Source organism: Alosa sapidissima, chromosome 6 (assembly GCF_018492685.1).
Source record: "Alosa sapidissima isolate fAloSap1 chromosome 6, fAloSap1.pri, whole genome shotgun sequence".
NCBI classification, from domain to species: Eukaryota; Metazoa; Chordata; class Actinopteri; order Clupeiformes; family Clupeidae; genus Alosa; species Alosa sapidissima.
This window is the reverse complement of record NC_055962.1, coordinates 18,627,264-18,646,691: the sequence shown is the minus strand read 5'-3', so window position 1 is coordinate 18,646,691 and position 19,428 is coordinate 18,627,264. Positions and strand designations below refer to the sequence as shown.

Here is a 19,428-nt window from a genome sequence, read left to right as displayed (position 1 = left end):
GAAAAAGCGTAATAATAAGAAGAAATCGGATAACAGTAGATTGCATTTTCATGCACTCTAATTAAATAAAAAGTATTAAAAACCCCATGATATCCAAGCTAAGTAACTAATCGGATCCTTCATTACAATATGGCGTAAAAATAAACGTAGACATCCCGCATGAGATGTTTGATTGAAGTAATAATGCTTGCTCAATGTTCCAAACAAAGTAGCAAAACAACCAGATGTGCAAACAATAGCCAAACGCCTAAATTAACAAACGCCATTTGGGGGAAATCAAAGGACCACTCTCGACTGGGTGTTACAGCAGAGACGTTGTGAATGATCGGGGTCGCCAACGTTTTGTGACATCAAAATAGGGTCACGTGGCAAAAAAGGCCGGGAACCCTTGTTTTAGAGGACATTGGGCCCTCAGGCCACCCTCATGAAATCTGTTTCTGACAGTGTGGTCAGAGACATTCACACCAAAGGCCTGCTGAAGGTGATTTGGTAGGGGGAAATAATTCCAGCTGTGAATGGGCTTCAACTCGCAGGCAGGTTGAAGTGCTTTGTTCTTAAAGGATCTTTGTGATCATTGAAGCGTGAAGAAAAGACTACTTTCTCGTGTTGTCCCCATATATAGGCACAGACTCTAGAAGAAAAAAACAACCTGAAAAGCATGGCTGGAGATTGGTTCAGATCGATGAGGTCATCTGAGATAGACTTCCCATTGGTTAACATAGAGTGAACTCAACTGAAAGAAAACTCAGTGAAGAAGGCCGTGAAATAGTCATGTATTTATTTGAGAGTGCAACCAGTAGTGATAGATAGATAGATAGATAGATAGATAGATCGCCAAGGGGAAATTCAAGGACTCAATGAAACCTAAAAAGTATGAATGAGGCTTTTTATTTGTGCCAGTTTTTAGTGGAATAAAAACATAATTTATATAACAGTAGCACTGATTATGAGATTTAGGTCTTGATGTGTGGTAATGTCATATGTTTGAGTCAGGAATAACACTATATGTTGGATGTAAAATACAAGTGATAACTAGTTGTAAGCACCTGCAAAATTGACGTTTTTCAGTATGCTTAATAACCTTGTACTACCCTTTTGTTACTGTATGAATTTACTCCATGTACCAGAATGCTTTGTAATTTACTTGCTTCTTTGATTTACAACATTCTATACAAATGACTTTGTTTGTTTTGCTTTTATTTGAATTGTTTAAGCAGCCAATGATTATTTGTTATTTGTTTATGCCCGCGAAATCGCGGGGAATGTGAAGGTTCCATCTCCTCAGAGAGGAGAAGGCTCATCAGCCATGTTCCAGAGAGTTATGGAGCGGACTGTTGGGGACATGAATTTTCTGGAAGTTATTGTGTACTTGGACGATCTGATCGTGTTTGGTCGCACTGTAGAGGAACATGAGGAACGGCTCCTTAAGGTTCTGGACAGGTTGAGGGAAGAAGGTCTTAAACTTTCTTTGGATAAGTGTCAGTTTGGGAGGACGTCTGTGAACTATGTTGGGCACATAGTTTCACAGGACGGTATAGCCACTGACCCCTCCAAGATAGAAGCTGTTGTGTCTTGGCCTCGACCACAGACCATCACTGAACTCCGGTCATTTTTGGGTTTCTGCGGCTATTATCGCAGGTTTGTAAAGGGTTTTTCAACTTTGTGCCGTCCACTAACAGATCTGTTGCAGGGCTGTCCGTCTGGCAAGAGGAAAAATTTTAGTTCACAGGCGGCCGATCCAAAACAGTCATTCCGGCCCTCTGAGCCCTTTGGTCCCAGATGGGGTGACCAGTGTGAGTCTGCGTTTCAGGAGCTTAAGTCAAGGTTAACTCAGGCACCAGTGTTAGCGTTTGCAGACTCCTAAAAGCCGTATGTTTTGCATGTGGATGCAAGCTTGGACGGTCTGGGGGGTGTTCTGTACTAGGAGCATGTTGACGGGTTGCGTCCTGTGGCGTTCATCAGTCGCAGTCTTTCCCCTTCAGAGAAGAATTACCCAGCTCACAAGCTGGAGTTTTTAGCTTTGAAGTGGGCTATAGTGGATCGGCTGCATGACTACCTTTATGGGGCCGCCTTTGAAGTCAGGACGGACAACAACCCTCTGACTTACATAACTAAGTCTGCCAAATTGGATGCCACTGGTCATCGCTGGTTGTCGGCATTGTCCACTTATGACTTCAGCTTGAAGTACAGGCCTGGGCGGAGGAATACGGATGCTGATGCACTGTCGCGACACCCTCACATCAGTCTGTCCCCTGATGCACTGTCGCGACACCCTCACATCAGTCTGTCCCCTGATGATGAGTGGCAAGAGATTCCGGCCCCTGGGGTGCGAGCTATTTGTCAGGTCGTGGCCACGCAGAGAGCTGGTTGCCCTTCTTTCCCACGTGTGGCTGATCAGATTTGCAGTCATGAGTCAGCCGTTCCCAAGGCGTACTGTCATGTATCTGCCGTAGCATCTGATGAGCTGCCCACATTCAGTTCTGGTGAGCTTCAAGAAGCCCAGAAAGGTGATCCTGTTATAGGAGAGGTTTGGCATGCTGTAAGACAAGACACCTGTCGGTAGCATTCAGACGAGGCACCCCGATTTGAAAATCTGGAAAAGGGAGTGGCCAAAGTTGTCCATTGATGGCGGGCTACTATATAGGACCGTAAAGCAGGCCGACCAGCGCGTGAGGCAGTTGGTATTGCCTAAGCAGTTTCATAGGCTTGTTTTTAAGTCTCTGCATGATGATATTTGACATTTGGGGTTCGATAAGTCATATAGCTTGGTTCGTGATCGGTTTTACTGGCCTCGTATGAAGACTGATGCAGAGAAATACTGTAAGACGTGTGAGCGCTGCATCAAGCGGAAAACGTTGCCTCAGCGGGCTGCTCCTCTTTCTCACATCCAGAGTTCAGGGCCCATGGATCTGGTGTGTATCGACTTCCTTTCGATTGAGCCTGACTCTCGGAATGTTGGTAATGTGTTGGTCATTACAGACCACTTTACGAGATATGCTCAAGCTTTTCCTACCAGGGACCAGACAGCTGCCACTGTTGCGAAGACTCTGTGGGAAAAATACTTCATTCATTATGGGCTGCCTGCCCGTATTCACTCCGACCAGGGTAGGGATTTTGAAAGTAGGTTGGTGAAAGAGATGCTGACCATGTTGGGGGTGAAGAAGTCACGTACGTCCCCGTACCATCCTCAGGGGGATCCCCAGCCTGAGAGGTTCAATAGAACCTTGTTAGATATGTTAGGCACTTTGGAGTCCCACCAGAAGTCAAAATGGAGTCAGCACATAGCGCATCTGGTTCATGCTTATAATTGCACTCCAAATGAGACTACTGGGTATTCGCCCTATTTTCTGATGTTTGGTCGGGAAGCACGGCTCCCTGTTGATGTTTGTTTTGGTGTGTCAATGGATAACCGGTCGTCCTCCTCGCATTTGCAATATGTGGCAAAGATGAAGCAGGAGCTACAAGCTGCTTATCAGTTGGCTCAGGCATCTGCTGACAAGCTGAATCATAGTAACAAGGTGCGCTATGATCAGAAGGTCCGGTATCACCGCCTCGTTCCCGGGGATCGGGTGTTGATTCGGAACCTTGGTTTGAAAGGGAAGCAGAAGTTGGCAGATAGGTGGAGTTCTTGTCCATATGTAGTGGACAGTCAGCTTTCTGACCTCCCTGTGTACAGGTTGAGGCCCAGAAAGGTCCTGTGTGTGAAACCACACAGAATTCCCTGCCTGTACTGGAGTTGAACTCCACTGCGCTGTGTGTCTCCACTCCACCTACTGTCCCTAGGTTAGTGCACACACCTAGTGATGTAGTCGCATCTCCCCTCAACACTGCACTCCCCATCTCTCCATACAGGTCCCTTGACGTAATAGAAGACGTAGCAGCTGCAGGCCAGGATGGTAGCCGTCCTGATATTTCTGTAACTACCCCTGCAGCTCCTTCAGACTCAGTGCCCCTTGTAGTGCGTAGGTCACATAGGGAAAGGAACTGCTTGACTTATTGCAAGCTAGGAGTGCAGAGCAGCAACTACATAGTAGCCTCACACATGACAACAGTGCTGCCAGGTTACACTAGTTCTCATGCCTGGTGGTGTAGCTCCCAAGCACTATGTACGCATGCCTTTACTTTTGCCATGCACACCCGCCATCACACCCATAGCTAGTGTTTGAGTCCTAGACTATGTTTGTTGTTTTGGTCATTTGATTTGTTTTCTTTGGGTTCCCCCTCATCTTTCTACCTATGTGACTCAGCATGGGGGCATGCTGTTTAATTGGTGGGGGGAGAGTGTAAGCACCTGCAAAATTGACGTTTTTCAGTATGCTTAATAACCTTGTACTACCCTTTTGTTACTGTATGAATTTACTCCATGTACCAGAATGCTTTGTAATTTACTTGCTTCTGTGATTTACAACATTCTATACAAATGTCTTTGTTTGTTTTGCTTTTATTTGAATTGTTTAAGCAGCCAATGATTATTTGTTATTTGTTTATGCCCGCGAAATCGCGGGGAATGTGAAGGTTCCATCTCCTCAGAGAGGAGAAGGCTCATCAGTCACGGTCCGGGTTTGCACTGGAGAGAGAGAGGATACTTTGCTGCCTGTAGTTTGTGGAGACCATTGGACAAGTTCATAGGCCCACTTACTCCGTAACATCAGCGCATTGTACTTGCTTACCCCTTCTCTTTTAAGTTACCAGTCTGCTATCATTTGTCTAGCTAGCTATTTGTTCAGTGCTATTCATATATCTATGAGTGCTATAGCTGAAGCTATCCTGACCTGGGTAGCTGACCTGCTAGCTAGCTCCTGTTGCATTCTCCTTCGGAGATGGACTCGATTTGTGCTTCGGTGCTGGGCCCACCAGAGCCAGACCTCCTAAGGACGACTGCGTTTTGCCTCCGGTGCTGAGCCCACCGGAGTGCCAACCGCCAACTACCCACTGCTGCTGTTGAGGTGTGCACTGCAGGCTGACTGCAGCAATATCCTCCACCGGAGTCGCATCCTCGGCTAGCTGGGACATAGCTGCCTCCGATTCCTCTGTGTCAGGACTGAGCGGAATCTCCCGGTTCTGAGTGATCGGTCGTGAGTAACGTCAACTGCACTTACACTGACACACACACACACGTTCTCGTCTCTGCTTGGATCACCGGCGAGTTGGAGAGCCGTTCAGCGGTTGCTGTCCTGCCTGTAGCTCAGAGAGCTGCCGTCCTGTGCACCACCGAGCTCCAACGGCCAGCGCTTGGGGGGGGGGGGGGGGGTTGGGGTTTTATTTGATTATATATGATTAATAATACTGTTGTGATTGGTATATTATTGTGATTTAACTTGACTTGTGTATATTGTATTGTCTTCCATACAGGTCTCTGTTTAGCTTAACCTTTAACGTTACCATTCGTTAACGTTTGGTTTTCCCCTTGAGTGAATTGTTCGCTCGCTCACATTTCTCAGCTATTGGGTTGTCACTTTTATTACGTGGATAATTATTATTAAATAAATATTTGATTATTATATTTCATTATACTTTGGGTGTATTGGCAATTAATTTAACTGATTATTTAAATTCTGTAGCAATACACTATACACGAGCTATACGGTAAGTGTAGTATTTTTACAGTGGAGGCACCGCGCTATTCAATTGAATTTATTGTCTGTAATTGTTAGCCTACTGGTATTCAGGAATCTCAACCAGCTCACCATTCCACCGCTGAGACCTTCAGGATCCTGTTTGCGCCATTTCATTAATTGTTTATGTATTGTAATAGTGCCTGTGCACACACCCGTTAAGAAGGGGTTACATAGTGAATATAATTTTCTGTGATTCCTTGCTCTGTAGTGAATGATTGCCATATTGTATTCAATGAAGCCAACCCTATAATCTCTAATGTTTAACTCTCTTTTCTACATCTGCAGTTTCTACCATCAGGTTCTCTGTGACATTGAACCAAAACTATGATTTTCGCTTAGATAATAAAGCATCTGTGTTATACAACACATATAGAAGTGATATTATATCTGCAGTGAGTACTTTGATAGTATTGCACACTATCAAAAAGCATTACCAGCCACATAATAATAGTATATTCATGGTTTGAATATTTGAAGAATATTTGCCACCCATATACATCACTACATGCTATTGTCACTTAGGTAGACATGAACTTTAGAAGATTACCAGGATACGAAGCTGATTCAGCAGATGTCACACGTTTCAGGTAATTGTTTGAGCAATGCAGTATCAAACTTATTGTGTTCCTTGTTTTGAATTTCCATGTTTTAATTATGTTGTTCTGCCTCATCAGTCCAGGCAGTGTGATTGTAGACCTGTCCCTTAAGTTGACAGATCCAACCGTCAGTTTTCTGAGTGTAAGCAATGGCATAATAGCGGAACTTAAGGCAAAAAATTACAAAATTGCTGATGACGCCTTTGTTGTAAGTGGTAAGTTATGTTAAAGATGTTTGTTTGTTTTTTTAAAATGTGAAAACAAATGTATTGTTGGATAAATACTTGCCCTGATGTTTTCTTTTCTTAGAGAGAACAAATTTGAAGGTGGGCAGTGGCCGCCTTTTTCCTCAGCAAAACATGGAGTTACAATGCAATGGAAATGTAACTGAATGGAGATTTAAGGGGCAGACAATTCCTGACTCGTCAGGCAAAAATCAACTTATCAAAATAGTCTCCCCCTCTGACAATGGTAAGTTCTTGAACAAACAATCTGATTTGCATTTACACTTCTCCTTTACTTCAACCTCTACTGATGCCACAGAAAACCAGCCTATGTATGCCTTTTGCTTTTCAATTGGGGAGTAGTAGTAATGTAACAAAATGTTTTTTTTGAAAGAACAAATTTGCAAAGACATAGAACCACCATTACCATTTATGCCTATGCCACTCATATTCATGACAAATTGTGCTAATCTATCCATCATTGCATTAAGCATTATTAAAAATGAAATGGGGCATTCCCAAATTTCTTAGATTGTAGGTTAGTTTCTTAACTCATCCTCTCTCTTTCTCTGCATGTGGCCTCACCTTACCTTCACAAAAGTTTGTTTGTTTCAATTGGCTATAATTGAAACAAATTCAATTGTTTTTTGGTTGATATATATTTTTTTATTTATCACACCTTTTATGGTCTTATGTTGGCTTCTGGCACATCCATAGGCCTACAGTTTTAAATACAATACATACAATTTACAACAGTTTGTTGTTATTGTATTTACTTAATTCTCACATATGTAACAGGTTGACGTTGCATAAAAATGTATAATAAATTGTTGGAATAGAGTAGATGAACCCAAATTGGGATCTAAAGAAGAAGAAGAAGAAGGTTACTCTGGCAGGCCAGCGAACCCTTCTTCTTTTTCGGTGAGCTTTTTTATGGCAGTTTGCAAACAGAGTGCATTACCACCATCTGCTGGACTGAGGTGTAAAGGCAAGTGTACCCTGTAGCCTCGTTCTGGCCGCCCGGTGAATAAGGCGAATTGCGTTTGTGCCTATAATCCCCGCTCCAGCCAGGGAGATGGATCCCCCAGCGCCAGCTTTTTTCCTACCTCCCATTCTCGTGTGTGTTTGAGACCTCAGCACAGACACCTGCAGTGCAAAGTAGGGTAGCTTACCCACTTCCCACACAGGGATATTGACTGAGCGATATACTTGAACTGTTTAGCGCAAATGAAAGCTAAAAAGAAATACTCAACTTTTTTTTGTTGTTGTTGCAAACACTAGTGCCACCCTCGGTGGCTGCCCAAAGCCTAGGCTAGTCAAGTGCCCGTAAGAAAAACCACCCCTGATTTAGGATGTTGTAAAATAACAAAATTGTTGGACGTGTACATAGGTTAAACTATGCAGGATTAGCTTTATTTTGTCCCTTATGCCTGTTTCATTCATCTGGATCATGAGGGAGGAATGAAACATTATGTCGTCAACCTTTTTCCCCAATTGGAATAACTATTTCTCTTATAGGCTATTATAATGGAGAAACACTAAGGTTAGGAAAATAAACCACATCCAGCATGAATTTGAACTTTTACTTAAAAAGAAATATATGAACAGTGTCTAACTTATTAGGCCAAGAACGTCCCACCCCCTGGAAAAACGAGGAAGGAGTGTCTGTAGTCCCCTCTACAAAGATATGGGACTTCCTGTTGCCAATGATACAAAATTACAATTTGTACAACATTGGTAACAGGAACTGCTGAAATCTGTATTTCTCCTGTCTCAGGGGAAAATGAGGGAATGATGCATGACCATTCAAAATATGACTAGGTTTCTAACGATACAAAGCTTAATGCAAATGGTTGAAGTGTCCCTTTAAAGCAGAAAAGGTGGAGAACCCCTGATGTACTGTACATCGCAAGTACTGTATTACATCAATTATAGCCAAGACAGTTTTGATAATGTTACATGCAATAAAAGGCAATGGTTTAAGCTAATCACTAGTCTGAGAGATTACAAATTATTAGAGCCTCATTATATGAGCGTTGTTTTTGAGTATTGCATTTTTAAAAAATCTTAGTTTTTTTTAGTCAAATTATATAATGAACATTGGTTTATGATTGGAACTGATATTTTACAGTTACTGTGGGTTTTGTCTCCTTACAGGTCGATATGAGTGTGTATCAAGCAAAAACTCTCTGCCGTTTATTCGGTGGGAAAACATTGATGCAATACAACAATTACCTATAATTGAGACAAGTCGAAATAAAAGAATTGTGTGTCAAAATGAAAAACAGGTGACCCTGCTGTGTTGCTCAAACTCGGGTTATACCGTTAAGATGGAGAAGATGGATGACAATGGTTATCTCAAGGAGCAAGGTGACTTTTCACTCAAAAGGCAGATGATCACATATTTAGTTTATATTTCATCATATTTACTTTTTGTCTTAATTATATGTTTTTGTAATATTATTATCTGAATCTTTCCTTAGGGATATCAGATTGCACGTATTTATACAGTATACAAAACTGTACAAATGGTCCAGGAAAAGCTCAACTCATCTGCAAAGTTGACAACCCAGCCTTGGATAGCTTTAGTTACAGTTCAAAAACCTTTACCTTAACTTTTCAAGCTGAAGGTAAGGTTTCTCCCTCTCCCCTCCATTCAGTATGCAATGCATATTGTATATCTTAACGCCCATGTCTATAAGATAGGGAAAATGAAATCAGTAAACCCTTTTTTTGACTTTCAGGGTTTGATTGTGAGGATGAACAGTTCGGAGGTGGAGACAATGGTCAACCAGGAGAAGGGAACTGTAATGTAGATGAAGTTGGTAAAGTTACAGCTGTATGCAATGGGACTACAGGTGAATGGGAGAACCCAGAAAGGAACTGTGTTTTGGTTGTGATCAAAGAGCTGGAAAAAGAATCTCTGGTAATATGCCTGTTTTATTCATTTCCATAAACCAATGATTATCTTTACGCAATGTTATTGTTTGCTTGGGTTTATTTATTTTCAACAATAACAGCCTTACATATAATCAGAAATACATTTCCTGACAGATGAAACTCTGCCATAAATATATTATCACTGAAATCACAAAATCAAAGATTTCATCAAAACCTTGGGCATATTGTATATTCACAGGGGAAATACAAATTCATCAACTATTATGAGAATTATTACAACGGAAATATTCATCCTTTTGGGGTATAGGCTAGCTGGTTTTTTCTTATTCTTTTTGACTGATAACAAGTGCACAGAGACAATGGAGAATAGTTCTGAGGCTAATTAAAGCTGACCTGGTCACTGCTTCTGCTGTCTCTCTCCAGTTCCATATATCTGCAGGTACAAAACAGAACTAGGTCAATGGCAGCCATGTTGATGGGTTTGAATTGCGATTCCTAGAAAAAAGTGGCCCAATGTGGTCTGAGTTCCAGTTATAGTTTGCATAACTCCCACTGCACACTTTTGATGTGGAGCTAGCATTGATGTTAAGTGATGAATTGGTTGGATGGACGTTAGGTCTACAGTCTGTAACAGGGGTGGGCAAACTTTTTGGATCAAGGGCCACATTGGGTTTTGAAAATTGGCAGGCAGGCTGTGGTTTGCCCACCCCTGGTCTATAATGGTAGAAATATACAAATACTCAAACAAAATAAGGAAATATTCTAAGGAAGGCAGGACATTAAAAATACATCTAATGTCAATATTACTGAAAAGATGACTAAAGACATTACAAAAGAATAAAAATGATGTTCCTTGCCCAATTATTATTTTGACTACAAAACATGTAATATTTTTTTTCTCAATATTTAGAAATACAAAGTCAAGTGCATATTGACATTGCATATATCAATATGCACTTGACTGTTGTATCCATCTGAGTGCATACACACTTCAGTCAGTTTTGACATACAGACCATGACCAGAGCATGTCAATGCAGTCTTGCAGTAGGAAGAAAAGTTCAAGTGCTAAAATTTTCTAAAGCTAAAACTTTTAAACGTTCAAGTGCTAAAAAGTTTTTTTAATACATTTTGAATACCTCAACACCTCATCTTTGTTCCATAGCCATAAGTGGCACACCTATAACTAAAATGGCCTGTGCCATAATGGCCAGTCTGTCCAATATTGTGATAATTCTGCACCATTATATTTCAACTTTATTGCCATATTGTGATACAGATCACAGATTTGCATGATATTTTTTGCCTGCACACAGGGTCCAAAATTTGCTCTGTCACTCACCAAATGTGAGTAAAAATCTATGTTAAATCTGCAGAAATTAAATCTGTTGCCATTGACAAATTGATGAAATAGGCCTACTAAAGTAAAATGGCTTGTCCATGAACATGCAATTTCCCATTTCGTTTGTTAGTTTATAGGCCGCAAAAGGACCTTCACGTAGCATTGACAAAATCTGAATATCTAATGACCCAAGATAATGCCTAAGCACTATGCGCTATACAATATAAATAAATAAATATATTCATGCGAACTTAAGCATACAAACTCTTTGGACAAATAATTAATTAAGATTGAGTACGGGCTTTCATTTTTGCCAAATTAACGTACTGCCATTTAATTTAAAACCTTGAACATTTAATAGTTTGATTGTGTTATAATCTATCTCTCTCTCTGTCTAATTTCTAGACTCTGACAGCAACAACGCTACCTGGTTTTGTGGAACGATTAAGTAACATCACATTTCAAAATGAAGATCGGATAGCCAACTCCACATCAAATATTGAAAGCATTGTAACAATCCTGAATAATGTTGCAAACATTACACAGGACTTTACAATCAATGAGGATGTCATAGGGGTATGTACACTATAAATATCCTAATGATTAAAATTAAGGGTTATTGCACAGGACCTAACAGATTACTAGTACTGAGTGAATGAAAGAGACACCTACTCAAGCAGGTATACACCATAGTCTCTATGCCTGGCAAACACAAAAATGTCTTTCTTAACATATAGCCTTCTAACCAAGGTCTTGTTACACATTTAGACATTTGCATTGCATCATTGTTTCAACTGAAATTATCAGGACAATGTACGCTTTCCAATAATCAAAACAATATGCTATTACACCGTGTCCTAACTGCATGCGATGAAAGCAAGCACTAGCCACAAAATCAGTTTCATTACATTGTTTTCAATCGGAATCTCCTAACTGGATGCACCTGTGCAGCGCTGGTACTGTGCAGGCGCAACATTTTGAGCAAAACATTTCTTGGATGCCCCGTTTTTTCTGCTATTTTGAACAAGAAATATAATGCAATAGAACAGCATATTTAATTTTCAGTGTGGACATGCCACAGATGCCAACATGCAGTTAGGATACATTGTTAGAGTAAAGGGCTGTTCACACCAAGAACGATAACTATAATGATAACTGTAAAAATGTAATTGAATGATAACATCCACATAAACTATAACGATAATGCAGAGGTGGAAAAATCCAGCTTTAGCATTCGCTTAAAGCTGCAGTTGGCAAGATTTTGATCATATTCACTGAAACCGAGTCTATTCACTGTCTAATCAGAGCAGGGCTGTGTGAGATCTGACTGTCAATCACAGTCTGGTGCACACTGACGAGCACAAACTCAATGAGAGGGTGCTAGGTGGTAGTGGGGGAGGGGCATGAGAGTTGTAAACATTCAAAATTTTGGCTAAGTCCCCTCAATCTGTCAGATTTGCCAACTGCAGCTTTAACACAGATGATCGCACCAATTAGCTGCTCTACCTGTCTGAAGAATTGTGGTAAAACACCCTTGCACCCCGTGCGGAAAAAACACCCTTGCAACTTTGGGCCAACGGCCTCAGTGTCAGGAAGTATAACGAGTGTAACAAATGGCTTTACTGCATTTAAATACACATACACGCCAGGCATCGGCTAGAACAAGGTAGCCAGCGTTAAAAAAGCAAAAACCGAGAAAACAGTGAAGAAATTGCCAATACTGCATAGTTTCTCTTAAACTCAATAGCACAAAGTCACAGTTCTCAATACTCTGTATCCAACCACACACAGCAAGTTAGCACTCTCCAGACTTCTCTTTTTTTCTGTTTGAAATAAGCCTGCCTTTAAATAGGCCAGTCAATTGTCCAATCAGGACCCGGGCTAAACCAACTTAGAGGGGTGACTGATGGTCTGTACCAATATCCCTGACATACACAACAACAAAATGACACCCTTCAATCACAAAAGTAAAAGGTGAGTGCATGTGAGTTTGGATGCACGAGGCAGTCTATTAACAGTTTAAAACAGGAACATAGTTAGGAACAGATTTAAGAACGATAAAAAGCTGATAGCCAATCAGAATCCAGATTTTAGCCATCACACTCATCAATACGAGGAGAGACTTTAACAATAAATGACACACTCACCAATGATATAGTTATCTGTATAGTTCAGATAAGCACATCAGTTTTATAGTACAGTTATCATTCCTGGTGCGAAGACCTTAAAGCTCGCCTTTACTTTTAGTTGTGCTATGGGGGAAAGCATAAGCGTTAAAGGAACATGCCAACTTTGGGAAATTAGTAATACTTATTTGCATTCTATCACAGAGTCAGATAACAGGACATTTCTTCTCTGTGAGTGCAATAATCCAGTCTGACACGGCTGACGGAGGCTAGTTGGCATGTTCCTTAAAGTTCTGCCTCGATAATCAGTACTTTTTATGTTATTTCCCAGGATTTCATCTACGTCTCAAGCATCATTGTATTAACACAAGACCATAAAGGAAAGTAAGAGAGAGGCCGCACTATGCATATATACTCTAGGAGAGAGGCCGCGCTATGCATATATACTCTAGGAGAGAGGCCGCACTATGCATATATACTCTAGGAGAGAGGCCGCGCTATGCATATATACTCTTTTATTTATGTATAACTATCCAGGCCAGGGGCCTGTACTACGAAGGGAGCTTAACCTACCCAGATGTAACCCAGGGTTACTTTGTTAAACCGGGGTTGACAAAACATGGTTATCTTAAGTGGTGTTAATCGGTACTACGACGCTGATTATGAAGTTGATTTGTTGAGCCGGGGTTAACCTAATTGGAGTTTGTGCGCGTTCACATAAAAGGGGCGGGTTGCAGCGCAAGTCACCACTTTCAATGATGACGCGATCATCTTATTTTACGGATGAGGAATGCACAATTATTATGCCAAGTTATGAGGAATTAAAACCCACTCTACGACAAAAATCAAATACGTCGGCAGTGAACAAAGCAAGGCAAGGTATTGCAAATCGGGTAGCCTAAATGCCTAAAAGTAAAGTTTTATTTCCACATGTTCTTCAAATATGTGTTACGGAGGATTAATAGCTTGCGGAATGTCTGAAATAAGTTGAAATAATTAAATTGCCTATTTTGAGTTCATAGAAATGCCTACAGATGCAACACAATTTAGAAGTGGGCATATAGATTACAGTAATAGGATAATTGAATGTTTAAGTAGCCCCCATTGACTGATATAGTGTATGCCTAATCCTGTGAACATTTCAGATGCAACACCATTGCCAAACGCACATGGCAGCAGGTGAAAATGAAACGCATTATTCAGAATAGTAGGTTTATATAGTTATAGCTTGCATTAATATTTCTTAATTATGAAAACATGTAGGCCTAGTATGCTTATAGCCTTCACTTGGCCTCTGTTTTACAGCTAACAAAAAAAAGGTGTCTTTGAACACTACTGTAAGGAGTGTTTTACAGTAGCAGAGGAGTTGGCCATCGCAAATAATAATGGAAGGCCAATTGTGGAAGGGGTTGAGGGAGGCATTCGGTCGGATTCTGGTGCTGTGGAAATGTGTAGCCTTTATGTGCAGGGTACAGTAATATGACATTCAATTCAACAAGTTTGTTAAAATGGTGATTTTTATTTATTAGGCCTACTGTAGGCTATGTCCGATTTATTTTAGGCTATTCTTGCTCAGATGTTCAGCATACTGTAGGCCTATGTCCGATTTATTTTCGGACATACAGTATTCTTGCATCACCGATGGAATACATGAATGTCCACGTACGGGCATTGCTATGAGACGTCTTCCTAGATCATCTGACAAAGATAACGAATTCCCTTGGCTGACAATCTATATCTTCATAGAGAATATCGTCCGGGTAGGCTATATATATTTTCTGGCGGTCTCTAAAACCCCTCGTCCTGCGAAGAGAGTCCCTCACGATTTCCGCTCCAATGTCGTAGCCTATGGATCATCCAGGTACGCCGACATGTCTCGGGAGAAATTGTTAGTACTTATAAAGGGTGTGGTTAACGGAAACCTCGGGTTAACCAAGAACATAACCTGCTCGGAGCAGGTTTGAGATGCAGCGTAAATTGCCATGGCAGCATACCTCGGTTAAAACATATCCAGCTTTCGTAGAACGGGTTAATCGGGAAGTTACGCCACACCTGTGCCCCCCTGTGTGGTTTGTTTGAGATGGGGGTGGCCATTTGGCTGCCTTGGTCCAAAGATCCTGGCCTCACATAAGCTATTCATGGGTTTAATCAGGTCCCTTCGGTAGAACATCAAGCACCATGCAGTCTTTATTCATAAACTAGGTACTTGATTTTATAGGCAAGGGACCTGATGAAACCCATGAATAGGCTAACTGGTGTGACCTATTTCCAACTAAATAAGCTAATTTCCCAAAGGTTGGCATGTTCCTTAAAGTTCTGCCTCTATAATCAGTACTTTTTATGTTTTTTCCCAGAATTTCATCAACGTCTCAAGCGTCATTGTGTCCAATTCCACCTTTAATACCTGGGGGGAATTAAATGATGTCAACAAAACAACAAGGAATGTCAGTGCATCTTTCCTGGGCTCTATTGAAGTGATTGTGAGATCCCTGCAAAGGGACACATCTTTTGAAACAGGAACAGACATTATCCAGCTACGTCAAGCTTTTGTCAACAGCTCATACAATGAGACACTAGGCGCAGATTCATCTGCTGCAGTCTTCATCCCAGAGGAGGGGAACTTTGCAATTACAACCATCACATTCTCTACCCTAAATAATGTCCTACCAGCCAGGAATAGTAGTGACAATGATAGCAGTTTATCCAACTCCATCAATGCAGCTGTGGTTTTATTCCAAGTAAATGACACCATCACCAATATCTCGCTAAGCTTTGACCTCATAAATGAAACACTAGAAAATCCTCAGTGTGTCTTTTGGAACTTTGAGCTTTTTGATGGATTTGGTGGATGGGATTCATTTGGATGTGAGCTCATATCGTTCAAGAATAACACTGTCACTTGTGAATGCAACCACACAACATCCTTCTCAATTCTAATGTCACCATCCATTCCCCCTGGCATAAGATTGTTGCTGGATTTCATCACATACATTGGTGTGGGTATATCCCTTGCCAGCTTGATCATATGTCTTATCATTGAAGGATTCATATGGAAGAGCATGACCAGAAATGACACGTCTTACATGCGGCATGTCTGTGTGGTGAATGTTGCTGTGTCACTTCTGATTGCTGATATCTGGTTCATTATAGGAGCAGCTATATCAGACTATCAATCAGTAGCTGTCGGACCATGTACAGCAGCAACCTTTTTCATCCATTTCTTTTACCTAGCGATGTTCTTCTGGATGTTGGTGTCTGCTCTTCTGCTGTTTTATCGCACTGTCATGGTTCTCTCACAGATGAAGAGGTCAACAATGTTGGCAATTGCATTCAGCCTTGGCTATGGTGCCCCCCTCATAATCGCCGTGGTAACTGTAGCAGCAACTGCCGGAGGTGGAGGTTACATCCGAGAGAACCAAATCTGCTGGCTCAACTGGAATGAGACTAAAGCCCTTCTGGCTTTTGTGATTCCAGCATTGACCATTGTGGCCATAAACCTTCTAGTGATGATTGTTGTCCTCTTCAAAATGTTGAAAAGGGGTGTTGGAGACACAACGCAGAATAACGACAAACATGCCCTAGTGGTCATAGCGAGATGTGTCGCCATCTTAACCCCCCTCTTCGGCCTTACCTGGGGATTTGGCATAGGCATCATGGCTGCGCCTGAAGCTGTAGGACTCCATGTTGTTTTTGCCGTTTTAAATTCATTACAGGTACCAACACAACACAATCTGACAATAGTAGTTATCCCAAATCATGATCAGTGTATATTGTTTAGCATAATTGATAAATCCATTGTTTTCATTTTCTAATTGATTTTGGAAAATCATGAATGTAGTAGTTTCCTAAACAAATCAAGCAGCTGATGTACAGTAGCATCACATTCAAGTTAACATCATTTTCATAATATACACCTACACTTTAATAACATGATTGCACTTTTTATTTTAAAGGGTCTTTTCATTTTGGTCTTTGGAACACTACTGGATAGCAAGGTAAATGGTTTTACATGAGTATTTTACATTAAGTGTTTTTATTTTAACTTGCACAGGATGCGGTGGACATGTTGATGTTTGGTGTACAGATCTACCTCAGTTTTCATTTTCTTCTATACAGATAAAAGAGGCCTTAGTAGGAAGACTAAGAAACCAAAGCTCTGGCTCGGGTGGCACAAGGGTAGGCATTCTTTGATAATTAATTTATCCATATTATATATTTTTTGTTGAGTTCCAGTGTGTGTGTTTAGGGATGGCATCCATTGTGTTGTGTATACCAATTCTTGTATATTATGCTGCCTACCTCACACCAGTATCAATGCCCCCATTGGACCTCACAGTGATGCTGAAAGGTCTTGCTTGTGGTGGTGGTGGGGGGGGGGTGACTTATTTTAAGACATCTCATCCTGAAAACATGAGATGTCTTAAAATAAGTGCATTAAGTAAATTTGTCTTGATAAGACTCCTTAAAATATGTCAAAGTCTTCTTAAATTAAGTCAAAATGATCTTTCAAGAGAGCGCTTTATTCATTATACTAAAAACAATACCAAATTGTTTTTTTTTCCTCATTATAAGATTAATAGCACTTGGTTAGATTTCATTTTTTGCAGTGTAATTCCTAAAGTAAAACTCCTTAAAACTGAGCCCTCTTTTTAACCCTTTATTCAATAGAGTACAAGTGCTGGGACGTCATCGAACGTACTCGATTTCTTCAGAGGGATTCGAAGAAGAAGTAAGTTTCCTTTGTTGAAACAATTTGGTTTGTATGTCTTCCAGAGTTGGATATTGATAATTTTCACTCAATAATTTGTGCATTAGTCTCAGGCCATTTGACATGGGAATAGTTTAGTGTAACAGTTTGGACTGTGACCAATATTTATTTGCCAGCTTTAATCTTTGATTGCTTTCTTTTTCAGATGTGTACAATGTCTCAGGAGGACCTGTTGTCAACTCAGGATCTGGGACTTCAAGCAGTTACAGCGCTGTCGACTCCTCTGGGAACACTTAATATGAAAACCTTAAAACCATGGTGTGAACTATGGGGGAGCCAGGGGGAACTCAGCTCCCTCTTGATGAGACAATGGAAAGACATGGAAAATTTTGGTTGTCTCTAAAAGTGTTATTGATGTGCTGTTTGCCATGTGTTTCTAGTTTCCTGTATTGTCATTATCATCATCAGGGTCAGGCGTAAAATCAGGGTATTTTAAAGTACAATTCATGCATTTGGACGATTTTATTGTTAGTTGACTTAAAGATAGGCTATCCTTAGGAGACGAAACAAGGAGCGATAAGAATAGATAGAGAAAAAAAAAAAGTATTTTGAGATCTTAAACTGGACTTATTTCCCCACTGCGAAAAAGGGTCCCTTATGAAAACACAGGTGAGATCTCATTTGAAATGTTGCTTTTCTATGGCCATTACCATAAGACATGACAAATAGAAAACAAGGAAACTCACTGACAAAATTTGGTTTTACAAATATATCTAAGCAGTGTAAACAATTTAAGAGCAACAACACAGTTTTAACTAAAGCTGTTTTTTTATTTTAACTTCTGGAAACTTGAATCTTGAGAAGCACAATATCTTGTGTAGTATACTTGTGTTTCCATTCAGGTAATGGATGCATTATTGCCATTGTTATTGCCATTCCCTATAGACCTTTTTCACACTTCCGCATTTTCACTTCAATGCAGTGTAGCAGAACTTCCGGTTACCATAGCGGCAGATGATGGATGTGGGCTGGCAGTTTTCATAACATTCAGCAGTTTTGTATAACATTTTTGTATATACAAAAATCTAGTTTATCATTAAAATGACATGGTTGCTGTCAAAATTTGCCGCTGTTAGTTTGAACACATTTTCGAAATATCTTTTTTTTGGATGAATGGGAGTCAATGGTAGTTGCAAATCTCAGACTAGCGGTGAGCAAGGAATATTTTGGTGGATTGTGTTACATCGGTACTTTGGTAGGGTAACCAGGCTCACAGTAAAAATCTAGCTGCCATATCTCCATCAACAAAGCATACAACGGAACTGGATTTACTCATCCTTGACATATTTCCGTTTTTTGCGCAAAAGGTCTATTGGGGTTGCATGTATTGGGGCATTTGCCTAACTACCTCTATTAGTAGGGTGCAGCATGTACATTCTCATCATCCCCTCCATGTGACATCAGGTGTTCTACAGCAGTGGTTCTTAACTGGTCTGGCTTTGGGACCCACAATTTCCCATGTGTATTAAGTTGTGACCCATATATGTTTTGCCTTTAAAGCCAACAGATACAGTGAGTGACATGGTAACACACGCAAAGTGCCTTTACACGCAAAGTGCATTACAGTGGGCGTCGCTTTCAAATGGCCACTTCAGTCGCACATTACGCGGCGTGAAGCTGCGTGAAACTTTAGTACCACTTTCAGCCACTGTGTGTCGCTCTGCCACTGTACATCGCTCTGTCAGTAGCCCGATTGCCACCCCTTCTGAAAAAGCAGGAGGCTACCGTTAAACAAAGGCTAATTGTTGCCGACAGGAATCCCAGCCTACGAATTCAATAACAAAATAAATCATGCATAATTAAACATTACCTCGATTTAGACTACTTGGGTAGCCTATGGCTTAAGGCTTGACTA

General features: G+C 40.8%; 1 protein-coding gene across 2 annotated transcripts in view; it reads left to right on the top strand.

Annotated features, from left to right (window-relative positions):
- The window catches only part of LOC121712342 (fibrillin-1-like), a 178,556-nt gene extending 160,456 nt beyond the window's left edge, over window positions 1-18,100 (top strand). For both annotated transcript variants that reach the window (XM_042096540.1, XM_042096538.1), the window contains exons 55-67: window positions 5,904-6,010; window positions 6,141-6,205; window positions 6,293-6,429; window positions 6,524-6,685; window positions 8,596-8,808; window positions 8,922-9,068; window positions 9,183-9,364; window positions 11,085-11,255; window positions 15,160-16,518; window positions 16,759-16,800; window positions 16,922-16,981; window positions 17,474-17,534; window positions 17,719-18,100. In XM_042096540.1, coding sequence (XP_041952474.1) covers window positions 5,904-6,010; window positions 6,141-6,205; window positions 6,293-6,429; window positions 6,524-6,685; window positions 8,596-8,808; window positions 8,922-9,068; window positions 9,183-9,364; window positions 11,085-11,255; window positions 15,160-16,518; window positions 16,759-16,800; window positions 16,922-16,981; window positions 17,474-17,534; window positions 17,719-17,810 — 2,798 coding nt within the window. In that variant the 3' untranslated portion in view covers window positions 17,811-18,100. The remainder of the gene's footprint in view (window positions 1-5,903; window positions 6,011-6,140; window positions 6,206-6,292; window positions 6,430-6,523; window positions 6,686-8,595; window positions 8,809-8,921; window positions 9,069-9,182; window positions 9,365-11,084; window positions 11,256-15,159; window positions 16,519-16,758; window positions 16,801-16,921; window positions 16,982-17,473; window positions 17,535-17,718) is intronic.
- Window positions 18,101-19,428: the final 1,328 nt, after the last annotated feature.